The sequence below is a fragment of the Perna viridis genome, chromosome 2 (assembly GCF_037379345.1).
Source record: "Perna viridis isolate PV_CMFRI_1.1 ecotype Kerala chromosome 2, ASM3737934v1, whole genome shotgun sequence".
NCBI lineage: Eukaryota > Metazoa > Mollusca > Bivalvia > Mytilida > Mytilidae > Perna > Perna viridis.
The window spans coordinates 40,112,792-40,130,085 of record NC_142446.1 but is presented as its reverse complement, the minus strand read 5'-3'; the positions used below and the strand labels follow the sequence as shown (position 1 = coordinate 40,130,085).

The 17,294-nt window shown below is 32.6% G+C and overlaps 1 protein-coding gene across 1 annotated transcript in view; it reads right to left on the bottom strand.

The window, feature by feature from the left end:
• Positions 1-410: 410 nt before the first annotated feature.
• The window catches only part of LOC148625029 (cyclin-C-like), a 37,495-nt gene continuing 20,611 nt past the window's right edge, over positions 411-17,294 (bottom strand). The window contains exons 8-11 of the mRNA XM_088568216.1: positions 9,367-9,434; positions 6,151-6,230; positions 3,582-3,700; positions 411-1,063 (exon numbers count right to left, since the gene is read on the bottom strand). Coding sequence (XP_088424342.1) covers positions 1,015-1,063; positions 3,582-3,700; positions 6,151-6,230; positions 9,367-9,434 — 316 coding nt within the window. The 3' untranslated portion in view covers positions 411-1,014. The remainder of the gene's footprint in view (positions 1,064-3,581; positions 3,701-6,150; positions 6,231-9,366; positions 9,435-17,294) is intronic.

Sequence of the window (17,294 nt, the reverse complement as noted above, 5' to 3'; positions counted from 1 at the left end):
ACCAATACAGAATCAGCCAGTTAGTAACACTATATTATTTTATGAACCTGGTATGCTGTAAAACACCTTAATAGGTTGCTATAAAGGAGGCACAGTTTGTTCCCAGTGGAATGCCAACTTATATTCATGTCAATTCGCACGACTTAGTTCTCCCTTTGTTTTTTTTTGTCTCCTGATTCCCCTTGTCTGTCACCCTGTTTTTTGGTCTCCTGATTCCCCTTGTCTGTCACCCTGTTTATTCTTTCTAAACCTGTATCAACTACACTTCTTGAACAAAACATTTTTAAATTGGAAAGAGTGCAATGTACATGATTGTGTACTTCCCATATCTAAACTGCACCTTCATTAACCAAACACAAAACCCTGGTAATAGATAAAATCTATGACATCATATATACAAAAAGAATAAACAAGAGATTTCATACTTTAATAAATTAAGTATACTACCTATTCATACAAGGAAGAGACCTGAAACCCATCATATATCAGCTGCATGAATGATTTCATTCAACATTGGGACATGTATATACAAGGATCCTTTAGGACTTAATGTGTGTCCTTAACACTGCCCAATGTATAATTGATTTGACAGGTTGCACCACATGAACAAGCATATGAACTCATGGTACATATTCCAAACATTATAATTTTACGTAAGATGTCAAATGAAAATATTTATAGGGATTAATTCCTGTTGTAAACAAATGTAAATAAAGTCTCAATTTTGTGACAACTTTTTTATGCACTGATTTTTCCACCCTGAAAATAGTGAAAATTTGTACATAGCTGGAAGTACAACATTTACAGTACAACTAAAATACCCATTAATTCTATCACACATGTAGTACTTGAAACATCCAGATGGTGAGTCCTCCATCATCAAATGAAACACAATTATGTCGAAAATACAGAACTGCTAACCATCTATATACATGAAATACCATATGCAGGACAACAGTATACTACTGAAGATGAATTTCATTTTTTATTCACCTGTCCTTGATAGTGAACTAGTCACTGAACATTTTGCTGAGATTGTTGATTACCATCCTGAACAGAAGTCCTACAATACACAAAATATATTTAAAGATACTGTAAACCGAAATTTTCACACCATCTTTTTTTTCATGATATCTGCAATCAGTTTACCTTTGTGCAGCTTTAAATTCACAATTATTCCCCAAATAGTATTACAAAGTTCTCTGAAGAAATTCAACTATTCACAACAGTTTGTGTTTGATTTACAGTCCTCATGAATAAAAGTGAGGGAAAATATTTTATCCAAAATTTCAGTTACAGTAAACAACCTATATTAAATTGAAAGGGACCAATGAGGTTTGCCACATGCCACAAATCATATAACAATAAAATGGGAAAAAAATGAAAACCATAGAATAAAATAAATGAAATATCTTTAATAAGATAGGTGCATGAAATTAGGTACATGATAACAGTTTAAATACCTTCCAAAATACAAATCCAGATGGAAAATAAATCACTAAAAAAGACTATTCAAACTTTCATAATATAACTTGACATAGAAGGAGTAGGTTTCAAATGATGATTGTTAATATACATAGGAAGTGTTGCCAAATTAATCAATGTACAATTGATTGATTGATTGTTGTTTAACATGTAGCAGATATTCCATGCAATTTGAGGACAGAACGATTGACCAATTTAACAGACCCTGTTTTGTACTAGTCTGACACACTGTGCTCGATTTGTGTTATGGTACCTCACAGAAGCAACAGCCTGCAGGTAGCCACTAAATGTATATTGAGAATAGGTATGGTGAATATGTCAAAGAAACAACAACTCCACTGGGATGGAAATATCAGCCCAATGCCACCCATGGGTCTTCAATGAATGATGATGAAACCCTCACACCACAGGGCAAGCTGCAGCTGACCCAAAAACATCATTATAAACAGGAACATTGCCCTATATACTCAAGAAACATAAAAATAAACTTATGTGCCAATTTTAAGGGCTCAACTAGATCAATCCTGCTTCATCAATAAATCTAATAGACATGGTACTAAAGAAATGATTGAATACATGTTCAAGGACTAAAGAAACCTCATCCTTTAATGCTTGTTAAACAAGTTAAGTCTAGATTTGCAAAATATCAAGGTAGAACTACTTGGTGACTTGTTAGCAGCACATAATTTTTTAACTTGTTGCACAATGTAACATTTTACATCCAAGTCTTGATAAGAATCAAGCAAAACAAGTGTGTTTAAAACCTACTGATTATACACACTTCAAATAGCCTTCTGTAACAAATCAATACTTATATCTCTGTAGATAATGATTAATATCATGACTTTTAGACAGATTGTGTTACAATTGTTTAAAAACCTTCTAGGAAAAATAAAGATATCAAAGAAAAAAATCAAAGACAAACAAACAATGTTGTCAACAATATTGTTAAAATTAAGGGCTGGAATTTGTATCACATCAAATAGTTTTAGCACTTGCAATATAAGATCTTCTTTCTGCTCTTGACTGCAGCAGTTGATGTCTCACATTTGTAGTTTTAGACAACTTCTTACCTTGTACCAAGAGACTATTTAATTTTTTTTTCAGTAAAACATATTTAAATCAGTAAGAGGGCACCTTTCTCTAAACTACAACTTATCTTACCAGTGTACTTAGATTAACTGCAAGATGAGTTCACTGTCAGATAAATTGGTACAAATGAGCTAGGCATTTCAATCCATTTAAATGTTTTGAAATATATGTCTCCAAAATGATGCTTCTGAAATGTTGTACTGAAATGGATAATTCCCTGTAATTCATGTGTTTCACACCCTGTCTGATTCTACAGATTAGCAAGTCCATAGTCTGTAACCTTAAATTGAACCTATCATTTCTCAGCTGTGCTTTTTTGTTACTTTATCCCTTGCTTTTATCACATTTTAAAAGAGCAAGTGATGGACAGTGGTGACAGAAAGAAGTTCATTACCTGTGAGCAATGAACTCCATTGCCATTTTTGACATATATAACAAGCACTATGAGTCACATCACCATATGATACAAACACTTGCTAAATGAGAACTATTCACTTCTGCAAACACCTGATGATTTAAATCCTGCTTCATCAGTTTCTACATAGGATTCCAACTCCCTATCTACAATTTGATCAAAATTTGAAGAATTCATTTGGTGGAGTTGCAATGGCACACTTTAGTTCATGAAAACCATTATCCATCACTACAGGTTGATTCATTTCCCTCTGCAGCAGAAAGCATCCAACAAAAACAATCTTGCTTCAATCAAATCTACAAACAACATGTACAATGCCTAACCTCCATTTAAAGTTTCATGAAATTCAACTGACTGGTTCAGAAGGAATTGCACGTAAAATGTACATGGACAAATAAATAACATGATGAATGGACAGACAGACAGACTAATGGAAAGACAGAAATGTAGTTTCTTTATACTGCTAGGGTCTCCTCTAGATTCAGTTTGCATGAAGTATTACCAACCTGGACAAACAAACCTCTTTATACAACCTTAAGTTGGGACAAGGTTAAACTTTTATTTAATGTTTCTAAATAAATCATCTTACGGTGTTGGACTAGTGTTGGGCTTAGGCATTTTTTCCAAAATTGCTGCTATTTCTTTCTTCTCGTCATAGTTCTTCCACAACTCATAAAGGGCTAAAATCTGTCTGGAAATTTCTAAAATCTGAAAAAAGAGGAAAATATCTAAGTCCCTTTATTCATAAATTGAAAGTCTATATATTTTTTTTGTTGACCCAGGTGGAAATCTGAAATTAGAGCTGTACATCAGAAATGGCAAAATAAGTCCGACTGAAGGCATTGTCAGACAAAATTTCATTTGGTTCAGCAGAAATTTTTCTTGTTTAACATAAAATATAGTTTTTATTTCACAAAGTCTGGCACACACCTCCATTATTTAACTAGAATAAAATGCTTTCCAGGGTACACAGCTAGATATGACTGCAAAAGTCAAACCCAGAGCTGAGTTGGGTCAAGTAGGGAAACACCATTAAAGCTTGATACAGCTTTGAATTTTGATTGTGACTAGACATTTGACACAAGATAAACATTTGACCACAATTGAAGGGGCCCCTTTTTTACCCCTAATTCCTCAGTGGTTCTTAGTCACAACCCCCTAAATAACCCCTTCAAAATCTTTCCTTTTATTTTAGGAAATGCACCTTGTGGTGTACAATTTCAGAGAGATCCATTCTTATCACATAAGGGAATACTTGTTTCATGCTCCCAGTTTTTAGTGGAATTCGAGTTGCTCATTTGCTTCTGTTACTTTGTATGTATGATTTTAGTTGTTGTGTATGTCTGTTTTCCATGTCTGGTTTTTGTCCCGGGATTGCATTATGTTGATTACTGCTATAACCTTGGTCTCCTTCATTACTCTTTCAGGTACCTTTGTCCCTAAGTCTTAATAAGGTGTCACAACCCAAAAATAAATCCCAGCTTTCCTTTGGAAAAATGGCATCTTACTGGAGTTATCCAATTAAATTGTATGAAATGCTTGTTTTTTGGCCCCATTTTAGGCTCCAGATTCAACAATGGTTGGGCCATAACCCCAAAAATCGATATCAACTTTCCTTTTGTAGTTTGGACCTTGTTGTAAAATGTTCTGATAATAAGCCATCTAATATTGAAGTTATTGCATGAAAACCAAGTGTCTACAGGCGAATACGATGAAACTGACAAAAACAGAGTCATGCCATTTTACATATGCAATTATATTTGTGATTGTATAAAAACTGTGACAGACCTGTTTATTTTAGCTAATCACAATCTGTACTTTTGGAAATATTTTAAGAATATTATCTGTTAAATCTTGAACTTAATGTGAATATGGAGAGATTCACAATTTATAAAGCATAATTTGTTGTCAAAATTCTTGAAACTATGTAGAATCCATAAAATTGTAAACACCTGTGCTGTGAGCAAATCTCACTACAGAATATCCTCTGATCCCCTCCCAAGATGCCATATGATCACATATATTTGTCACCTGCCTGCAACTTATGTTAACTGAAAGTATACCCCCTTCACTATAAATCATATGGGCAAAACAGGTCAAGAGTTCTACTATATTATGACATTGTATATACATGTATGTACACATACAAGTTATGACATCTGAATGACCTACCAATCAAGTCAATGAGATACCTGGATAGGTCATTATTGCATTTTACTATGACTTGTACAGATTTATAGGTACATTTCCAATTGATCTCTCTGCCAAAAAACTTTTATTATTGTCTTCTTTCTGACATAGAATATTAAATGTACATTGTAAAGCAGTATTTCCACAAACTGATCGATTATTTGTATATTTCATACTTAATAACAAGCATTAGCAATACGTGTGTTCCTACATAGAAAATGCCTGATCAGGTACAACTTGAAGGTAAAATCCAAGTACTGTGAGATCAAATTTTTATATATTTTTTTTTATGTGTCAACGGAATCGATAGAATATGATATAAACCATTTATATTTTTGAAAAATTGGAATTTGAACTACAACATAACCAGAAAAATGAAAAGAATATTATAACATTTTACACGTGTGCAACTGTAAGTGCAGTTGTAGTAGTGGACAGTAGTGTTTGAAGCAATTGGGCATTTGACAACACCTGAACAGAATACATTGTTTTGCGCCTTCCTTGGTCACAAAGGTGTGATATTTTTTGCACATCAGATTTCCAGTGGTTTTTGACCTGATAAACACAGTACTAAACAGAAAGTTTCATGATGCTCAAGTTTAAAATGAAATCCCATGACATTACATACCTTAATTAAAGCATCTATCAAAATACCTAGTGGCTGAGATAAAAAATTGAAGAGGATGACAAAGTTTATGTTTTGCATAAAAAAACCCAATACCATTCAGTCATATCGATTGAAGGGCAAAGTAAGAGGTGCACTATGGGATCATCTAATAAAGAATATATGCAACATTTACTGAATTCCATTCAGCAGTTTCTGAGGAGTTACTGATAAGATGGTTCTCCCGTTATTGACTAATTGACAAAGTCTATGTTAAGCATCAGGAAAACCCAGAAGTTATTCAGATGGAAATGCAAAATAGGAGGTGTAAAGCTATTGTTCATTGGGTTTTAAATATTCATACCTTATCCATGTCAACATTACATTCAGCTAACCATTGTCGGAGATCTTTCTGTTGTATCACACAGGCTATGTGTAAACAAGCTACAACATAAATATCATTTAACCAGAACACAATATTGCAGTAAATTTTTGTGATGTTCTTCATCTTAAATATTTCTGTGAGACCTACAGAAACATGAACAAAAAAACTTGCTCATTTTTAATGTATGTCCACAGTTTCAAATCTATGAAACGCGAAAAAACTAAACCTGCTTTCACCCTTGGGGATGCAGGTAAAAACTTCTACTTATTAATACCTTAATTAATTTTGGAGAAAACAAAACCTATGAACTAAGGACCTGTGAAAATTACAAGCTTTCCAGTACCAACTGTATTGTACCAGTCCTACTGTATACATGTACAAGATATGTAAATAATACCTTCAACTAAAGCTGTAATGCTTTAAGGCAATGCAGAGATTCTCATAAGTTAATCATTATTCTGGTAAATTTTGTTATTCTGTTTAAAAAAGTCACACAGATGAATGATTAAAAGGATGTGACACAAATTATCACCAATATTCAAGTAAATTGGTAGTAGGGGACAAATGCATTGTGTAATGACCATTAAAACTCTTATTCCATGATGTCACAGACAGTATGATGTAGTGGTGTCACTTGTTAACAACAACATTTCTTATAAGATCCATGAAAATCCAATAAAAGAGCACAATGATTTGACAATAAATATCAACATGATGTTAGATTAAGGGAATAAAAACTTGTTTGTTTACCATGGCTATACAAGTATGTCAAATGAATGCATGTCAAAATTTCTGATTTAGACTAGCTATAATTCTCTTTTTTCTTTGCAAAGTTAATGTTTAAAAAAAAAATGGTTTTATGATAACTGTTTTACTTTTGAAACAGTCCATGTAATTTCCCATTATTAACACTGTCTCATGTGGACAAATTATTGATCTAAATATTCTATCATTTTACATTTCTCGGTAAATGAGTAATCAAGGGAAACAAAATTCTAGCGGAAATCAAAAGAATGTAATCCAAGGACAAAGGCCAGACATGGAAAAAAGACAAACACAACAAAGAACATAAAATAACTGAAATAATACATAGAAGGAAACAAGAGTAAATGAGCAACTCAAGACTCCACTAAAAACTGGGAGCATGGACCAGGTGAACCAGTAGAGTAAGCGTCCTCTGCTTTTCTAGAACACCCGCCGAGTTGCTCATAAAAAGTAAAGTCCAGGGTAGACAAAAGAGGAAAGGAAAACTATGACACAATGAACAAATCAGTTTTCAAAGTGCAGATGGATACACCACGACTTCATGATGATGACGATAAAACTTCTGTAGCAATGACTTCAATCTTGTAGCAACATAACCCTGTTCCTGAAGCCTAATTGTGAGAAGTCTAGCGCCATACAAAAGGTCTATATATTCATGGCAAGCTCTGGAATAAAGTATGAGATACAAAAACTCCATACGCAGGTGCTGAAGGGATGTTGCCAAAGACGAAAGAAAAGTTTACAATTATGAATGGAAAATTATCACGTTTGTTGTAAATTTTGGTCAGTAGTTTTCCTTTACCATCAATCTCTAAGTGTAGGTCAAAATATGAGGTTGACTTCACAGTGTCTGTAGTATCCTTTATCTCAAGTTCTTTGGGGTAGATGCGATGCAACAAATCCCCAAAAATAGGATTGTTTAATGATAATTTGTCATCTTTTTAGTGGAAACTGAGATTAAAGGATCTAGCTAAATGATGTTCTTTCTTTCCAATCAGGTGAGAATCCACCACACTGGACAAATATGATGTTGATAAAAAATTCCAGCATTTTGAAAACATCTTTTTCTGTATATTTGGAAGATGATTTGGAATTATTTTTTACAAAGTACCAAGAACTATATATTTGTATCTAGGTGTACCATCATTTTTGGAGAAACAACAATGTATAATGTTTTTGAGTCAGGATTTTAACTGAGTATGGGGAATAGAAGTATACAGTGTTGAAAAATCATAGGTTTTAATGCAATTATATTCTGATAATAATCTTGAATTGAGGGTCTCCAAAAGATCTTTCAAATTTTTCAGGAGGATCCACATTGAATTAATACCACTATGGGAGTAACAAGTGTTGTGATAAGACTGGAGACCTTCTTTGACAGCTGTGAGTATAGAAGTTAAAAGTTTTGAAAGCAGTTTGGTGGTACATTTGGCAGATCCAGCTATGTAATGTTGTTTATATGGATTCTTGTGGAGTTTAAGAATTAGAGAGAAACTGTTATCTATGGTAACCAGTACCACTACAGGCCACTTTTATTAGAGAGATACTGTTATCAATGGTGACTACTACCACTACAGGCCAGTTTTATTAGAGAGCAACTGTTATCTAGGGTGACCACTACCTCTACAGGCCTGTTTTATTAGAGAGATACTGTTACACCACCTCTACAGGCCAGTTTTATTAGAGAGAAACTGTTATCTATAGTGACCACTAAGCAAGTTTGATTAGTAGAAATAACACATCCTGAGGGAAGAACTTGCAGTAAGCTAGCTTTGCTTCTTTTAGACTTGCATTACATTTTTCCAGAAAAAAAAAAACTCAGATATTTCATTGACTGGCACTATTTTGTGTATTTCTTAGCCATTTTACTACTGTGTTTAAAATGTTCTAATTGTATTAAAGAACCTTAATGACCGTGCTCACATAGGACCCTCAAAATAAATTTGTTTAAGTCCCAAGGCCTTGAAATGTTTTACTGTAACAGTGTCATCTGTAGAAAATATTCACTCCCTCACTGGTAACAAGACTAATACATGTCTGAAAACCTGACATTAAGCTACCTAGTCCAGAATTGTTTAACAATACTGCATAAGTACTTTAATTCATGTATACCAATTTTCGTGGATAAGGGAAGAAATACAGGTTTGTTGATTCTTGAATTTGTGGTTTTGAGGTTTTCAGTAAACACATCAATAAGAATATCCTTTTCGTTGGGAACCAAATTTCGTGGTTTGGCCTACCCACGAAAACCATGAAAATTGGTACCCCATGAACAATAGTACTTTCACAATAAGTTACTCTCACTAATAATCAGGCATCAAGTGGAAACAATGAGTCATATGCTACAGCAGAGGAACATGTTGTATACCGACACGATGTCAATGTTATGCCATGCTCTCTCTTACAATAAGTTGATGATGAAGTACATACCTAATGAAATCAGATAGGGCGGGTAGGTCAAACACACATCTGTTCTTAAACTGTCATTCACAATTCTCCTGTAAATACAAAATTAACATACTTTTTAATCCCATGATATTATTTCCACAGCTTAGATACTCCATCATGACCGATACTGTTTTTTTTATTTTACAACCAGGTCACCCTTTAACTTTGATAGATTCTATTCCATTTAGCAACTAGGCTACATCCAATCCCCCCTTTCACATCTATTTTGATAACATCACCCTTTTATCGTCTAATCATCTAACCACCTTTTTGTTTGGGACTCACCATTTTTTAAAAAATTTTGTGCACTTTCAGGTAAGTAAGTCTATTCAATCAAATCAGTTTTTGTCAAAATATTCATGTGGTCTACACTGTTTAAAAATAGTTCTCAAGTTCATTTATCAATTTACCACAGGCTGTCCATATTTGTTGATTTTTTAAAGTAAAATCAAAATCTACATGTCCACCATTTAAGTATTAACACAAAAATTTAACTTGTCTTGTTGCAATTACAATAAACTTCTATGGATAAGTATTTATGTAAACAGCTTGCATGTATCCTGCATATTGAAATTTTTTTACTGCACATTGAATTTTTAAGACAATTAGAATGAAATCCATATTACTAAGATTTTAAGTAACTGTCTTTGTAAGAATCATGCAAAATCAGAAAAATGTGATACACCTTAAAAAAGGCTACATATTTTTATTTTTGTAATTAAGTTGTTTTATGGGTCTATACTATGAAATGTGTAATAATTCATTCAAATCTGCCTGCTCTTAGGAGATAATCAACATTGAAAATCCAATAGATTCTATTGTATTTGAGTGTCATTTACAGAGTTATCTCCCTTAATTTTGAAATCTGCAGTGCATGAAAGGTATAATTGTTTGTTAGCTGCATTGAATGTCTTCTGGTATATTATTAAAAAAAGACTTTTTATTCCTACACCTACATGTATTATGTAAAGTAACTGGATTATCATACACATGATATCAATGCCTTTATAGTATCCCATGCAAAAATACTGTACATTTCATTTTTTTCATCATTTAGATTCCTTATATACATGTACTCAAGCAACATGTTTCTGCCAATCAAAAAAAAATAGTAATGTAAAATTTTTAAAAGTAATGCTGTCACAATGATATTAACAATTGTAAAATCCTTACTTATGAATATATAATTTTAAACTTGCATTTTTTGTAAAATCTACAGCAGTATTTTATGGTTAAGTACAATGATTGTATGATAAGAATTTGACCAGAATCAAAGTGGCTCCATACCATCATACATTCGCAAAGTTCTGGAGGCAATATAAAATCACATTATTACTCATATGGACAATATTTCAATCTATTTTCAATAAATAATTAATTCTTAAAACACCACTCAACGACAAATTTTTATTAAAATATCAAAATAAAATTGAATTAAAATGAGAGTTTAACTAAAAGTTTAACTATATATACATGTACATTGAATGTCTGACACTTTCATCTAATCTTAAGGTAAACTTATTTTTTGTAGTATTTAATAACTATGTTATATAAAGAGGATATTATATAAAAAAAACTTTCACAGTCAAAATATCACTCTGATTAGATAGAGGTTTGACCTATACTACAAAGAAACCTGTCTAAAACACTGATTAGATAGAGGTTTGACCTTAACGACAATGAAACCTGTCTAAATCGCTTTTATTTGGTTTATAAGATGTTTAATCAGCTTCAAAATGCAAAATGTATTTTTAAGTGTAAGTTTATATAAGAATCTGGCAAATTTTGGAAAAATCTGAAACATGCATGTCAAAACTCCACCAATCTGACAATATAATTTCACTCTAAGATGCTTTCTCTTTTTGAAAAGACCATTATTTGATCCCTGCATCACTGGATTTTCTCAGAAACTTTTCAACAGAATCTTAGAAAAATTACGTTTTTGACAGAGTTATCTGCCCTTGAAAAGTTGATATTCAGTGCATTTCAATGAAATTATAACTCAGTTTACCAACATGATATGGAAAATCTTGTCTGTATTCCTTGATTTTGATGAAGCAAATATTCAAATGGTGGAGTGTTTCATACCAAGTTTCACTCACTGCCTGATTCTTACCGAGACTGACACTAAACAGAACTGAAGATGAGAAGGGACTTCAACAAGTTTAGAGAGATTTTCAGTTTAGTTTGGGTTTGTTTAAAACAAGTTAACCTGTAGTTCAAAATACAAAATAAATTTAATCAAATTTCAAAATAAAGATTAAAATTTCATAAAGCAATTTTTTATTCTCAGTGTTTTGTTTTTTGTCTACATGTTTATATTTTGACAGATTCTACATAACAGAACCTACATTAAGCTTTAGGACAAATCATATTCATAAGGTACAAAAATCTGTGTCCTTGAGTCAAGGGTCCGGAAACAGTCAAAAATGCTGGTCACTGACCAACAAATTTTCAACTTTGACATATAGTCAAGGTCATTATAATGTCATCCCCTTACATGTTACACCTGCCTCATATTACACTACATAATACTAATTTGTTGTATTGATTTTCTGGACCTTGAAAAATTCACAAAAAATTGATTTTACCCATTATAGTATGTATATTAACCTTAATATACATTTGTATAATGGATAAAATCAATTTGGAACAAGTGTGGATAAAATAAAAGGATTTGACACATTTAAGCACAGGGACTTACAGTTCATAATAAACACAATAACTGGTTTGGATACAATATATTGTACAAAATTTGAAATTCATTCAAAGGAGAAGAAAGTGATGCTTAAAAGGTGATATATATATAATTAAAAACCTATGTCTTCAATCCCTATAACTCAAAAACTGAAAGAGAAGATAGAAAAATGCAAGCAGAGAATTTAATACGGAATCTAATGAACATTTTTTTCTAAATTGGACAAAAATTAAAAAGTTGACTTTTTGGGGTATAGCCCCTTTTACCTCTTATAAATCAAAAACTGTAAGAGATATTTAAAATCTGATTGAAACACTGGATGGGAATTTTAAATAAAACAAAAGACGGACAGACAAAGGAACAGACAGGGATAAATCAATATGCCCCCCGAGTGTTTGTTGCAGGGGCATAAACATTTCAAAATCAGACTGAAAAATTAAAAATTACTTTTTTGCTGGTTGTGGCCTAACTTCATTGCCCTTAGCTTCAAAAACATTTCAAGATAAGTCTACCCTGTACAAACTTAAAACAGAAGGAAACATTGGCATCTGAATCATCAACATTAATTGACAATAAGATTTTCATTCAATTCTAATGATTACATCCATTTTCCTCCATTAAACCCTTAATTTTTAAAAGGGATGGGGTAAAAACCACCAAAAACTAAAGGGCCCTCTGCCATGGCGCTAGAAACAATGTTTCAAAATGTGAAAAAAATTAGGTAAGTTTTACTCAAGTTAATGTAAATATGAAAGTTAACAGACACCATTGAACACATGGATGACGACAATGACAGTGTGATACCAACATGGCTGAAAATTTTGTTGTTGTGGTACGAAACCTCTGAGTCAAGCTCCCTTGGAAATACCCCTGTCTTCCCTATCTAGAAACCATATAAGATACCCACACATGAATTCAGATTTGATAACAAAATAAGAAGTGCACAATAGAATCATGTGATAAAGAATGCGTGAAAGTTTAATCAAATTCCATTCAGCCTTTTTGAGCCGGAGTTGCTAATTTACTTTTATTACTTTGTATGTATTATTTAAATTACTTTATGTTCTTTGTTGTGTTTGCCTGCTTCCAATGTCTGGTCTTTGTCCCTGGATTACCCTCTTTTGATTTCCGCTAGAATCTTGGTTCCCTTGATTACTTGAAGTGTCAGGGAATAAAAGATAGTCCCCCTCCTTGGTCCACATATAACAAAGTCCATTTTTTACATCAGGAAACACAAAAACTCATTCATATAGAAAAAACAAAATAGAAGATGCACTATGCCATCTTTTAAATAATGTATAAACATTTTATCCAATTTTATTCAGTGGCTTAAGTGAAGTTGCCGATTACAACAATCAGACATGTAGATGTATTGACAGACAGCATGATCACTATAGTATTAACCTAGCTTTCAAACAGAGCAAAGTGACAATTAAATGTTCACTAAAACTTACAACATACCTGTTCAGGCATGTAGCCAGAGGGGAGGGGTGTCAGAATGGGGTTATATGAACCAAACTATCCCTGAATTCAATAGTACTTAACCAATTCTAAGCCCTTTTATCTGGTCTTTGTCCCTGGATTGCATTCTTTTGATTTCTGCTAAAATCTTGGTTCCCTTGATTACCCTTTTATCAGTTTCAACACTAATTTTATTTTTAAAGGGGGATGGTGTTGTTGTTATGCAATGTAATTTATATGGTTTTTTTCCTGTAAAGTGTAAAAAAGGTTTTTTTCAATTTTGAAGCCCAAATTCTAAACAGTTTGCAGTAATAACATAAGATTTATATTTTGTGCAAGAAGAAAAGCTTCAATGTTATAAATACCTTATAAACCTTAAATTATCAAATTTTATTATCTAATGTATTTTAATACAATAGATATTGACAAGTTTATAGAGAATCATATTTCAACTGTTGTTTCTTCAAAACAAAAATTACTGGTCTTTAGACAGAATTTACTAGTCTTAATATCGATTTTAGTTGGTCTTTGCACAGAATTTCAACTTCCAGTATATCATTCATTGCAGGTCTTCAAAAATAAAACCGTTTCTGTATTAGCAGAACGTGATTTGAATGGTATAGATCATCCATACTGAAAATGCTGAGATTTATATCATGTGAATAGTCGTTAGTCGTACACTTAGTGGTTCAATACAAATATGTTGTTTATTTCTGAACTTATATGTGTATATAGTATTTGAACACATTAGTTAATAAAGGTGTACCTGAGGCCAATACAGGTGACCTGAGGCCAATACAGGTGTATCTGAGGCCAAGACAGGTGACCTGAGGCCAATACAGGTGTACCTGAGGCCAATACAGGTGACCTGAGGCCAATACAGGTGTACCTGAGGCCAATACAGGTGACCTCAGCCCAATATGACTGTACCTAATAAAGTATATTAAGTTGTGATAATTACAATCAAAATAAAATGCTTCACATGGGGTAGCTAAATATACCACTGCAGAGACTGAACCCTGAACAGTTGGGGCAAGTATAGACAAACCATTTAAACTTGATACAGCTCTGAATTTTGATTGTATTTAAATATTTGACATAGGAACAGAATTTGATCAGATTATTTCCCGAACTCCTAAAACCTCAAAAATCAAAACAAGCCTTCCTTTAGCGATACGGCATCTTTGGTATAATTTAAAAGAGATCCATTCATGTTCATTCAAGTTATCATCTGTACATACGGAAAATTCTTCTTACTGGCCTTTTTTGGCTCTTGATTCCTTTTCAGTTCATGTAATAGCACCCAAAATCAATCCTGGCAATCCTGTGGTATGGCGACTTGTATTACTGGTACAATCTAATAGAAATTCATTCACTTATACAATTAATAGTCAGGTAATTTTCCCAACATCTTGAAAAAGTATATGGCTCAATCTTGAAAAAAAGTTTGTTTCTGGCATCTTTTTGGGTCCTTATTCCCAAATGATTTGAGTTTCAACCCCCAAAATTAATCCCAGCCTTCCCTTTGGTAGAATGACACTTTAAAGAACAATTTTATAATGATCTATACCCTTATACTACCGGTAAAATAATGTCTGCGGATGTATAAATAATAAAAGTTTATACCAAGGAAATATTTAGGTGGGCAGGGATCAATCTGGAATCTTGCATGACCACATGAAGTTATATCATTAATAAGTCGATGAGAACAGATGTGAAAAATGAGCCCTCAAAAAGATTTAAATACTGTGAAAGCATTATTGTTCATTGGGTACCAATTTTCGTGGTTTTCGTGGGTAGGTCATACCACAAAGATTTGGTTACCAATGAAAAGGAGACGTCCATTGAAGTGTATACTGAAAACCTCAATACCACAAATTCAAGAATCCATGAACCTGTGTTTATTCCCCAATCCACAAAAATTGGTATCTGTGAATATAAGTACTTTCAAGTAGGTAATTTCTAATTTTGTTGGTCATTTTGACTCATTTGTTTCAATTTTCAAATTCTGATTGGAGGTTTGACACAAAGCCCAAACCAAAATAACCCCTGTGTGGGTTAAAAAATAGGGACAAATAGAATTGGACAAATAAACTCTTTGAATGACACACTTCCAAGACAACTGGAGAGATGAAATGCTTCCAGACCAATGTGAGGTGTGGGAGTAGGTAAGAGCATGAACAAAGCCCAGCCACTAGTATGACTGTTCCTTGGTCTGGTATTGCAAAGAATGGTCTGTGCAACCAACAACAGTTGGTTTTACTAACATTTACCATCGACAGCAAGACCCAAATGGGAAGACAAACTCTTTAAAAAAACCCTTATCATCATCACCAGACAAATTATTCTACATATACAATGTGTAGTAAATAAGCAAGTGTTATGGATACCTCATTACTAAAAGTTATCTAAGTAATATGAGCTAAAAAACATTATATTTTCTAAGTATTAAGCAACAGTTTTTACCCTTCACAAATACTATTTCAATAATAAATTTTGTGTTAAGTTATAATTAACACTTCTTGAGAAGACTCATATTTTTAAAAACAGATTTAAAGAAAATGTTATTCATCAACTACATGACATTCACATAAGCGATACAGTGTGAAATGGAAGTCGGACATTTTGACAGCATTTTCACACATTAGTCAAAGTTCTACATGGGTGAAAATGTGCATTCAGTAAAGATATCAAATTGAAGGTCGCTTAATTTTCAGATATCAATTAAAAAAAAACTGGAGTTTAATTGCACAAGTAAATCATGTATTTTTTTTCTATCTACATAATGCAAAACTAATGCCAATAATCTAAATTATCTATTAAGTGTTTTATTCTGCAATTTATATATGTGGTACATATTTTTCAGGAAAGAAGTGGTGATGACCATTTTGAACTAATATCAACATGAAGTTGCATGCATGCTAGGTAAACGCCTACTTGTACAGGGAGTTGATATCATAAGCAACCAAACTCTCTTACAATGTATAACCCATTTATATGAAGCTACATACCAAACTAAATCAATCCATCCTTTGGAAGGGAATATTTTTCGTGACAAAACATTTTCTATATCATTTGATATAGTAAATACAAAAATTAACAGTTTTATATATTTTAAATCTCGATATGCTGTACACATATTTCAAGGAGTAACCTCTCATCAGCAGCATTAAAATTAAATATGTAGGAAGATCATAATCAAAATATTAGTTGTATACAAGAAGTACTAAAAACCAAAACTATCAAAATAGGAAGCCATATCCATCACCGAGAGGTTCTACCATATGCAATGCAAGAAATGAAGCCTCAGTGTTTCACATATTTTAAAATTTGGAATACTGTTAGATTTCATAAATAGGGTACATAAAATATGATATAATTCGGCATCAGACAAGTCTGATTACTGGGTTGGTAAATACCCTCAGGGGCCTCAGGTCCATCAGCAGCGGTACAGACCCAGTGGTTCTTAAATTAAAAAAATACCAGTATTAAATACTGTAAATTTTGATATACTGCACACGTGTTTCAAGGAGTGACCTCTCATCAGCAGCATTAAAATCAAATATGTAGGAAATTCATAATCAATATTAGGACAAATTATAATAAAGTTAATTAACATTCAATTTATTAACAAGAGAGTCACAACCAATAAAGAACCAATAAAAACATAATTCAAAGATTTAACAATGATATGGTGAAGAAAAGCCTTACGTATAAGTTTATTCTAATATTTTTCCACACAAAAAGGATT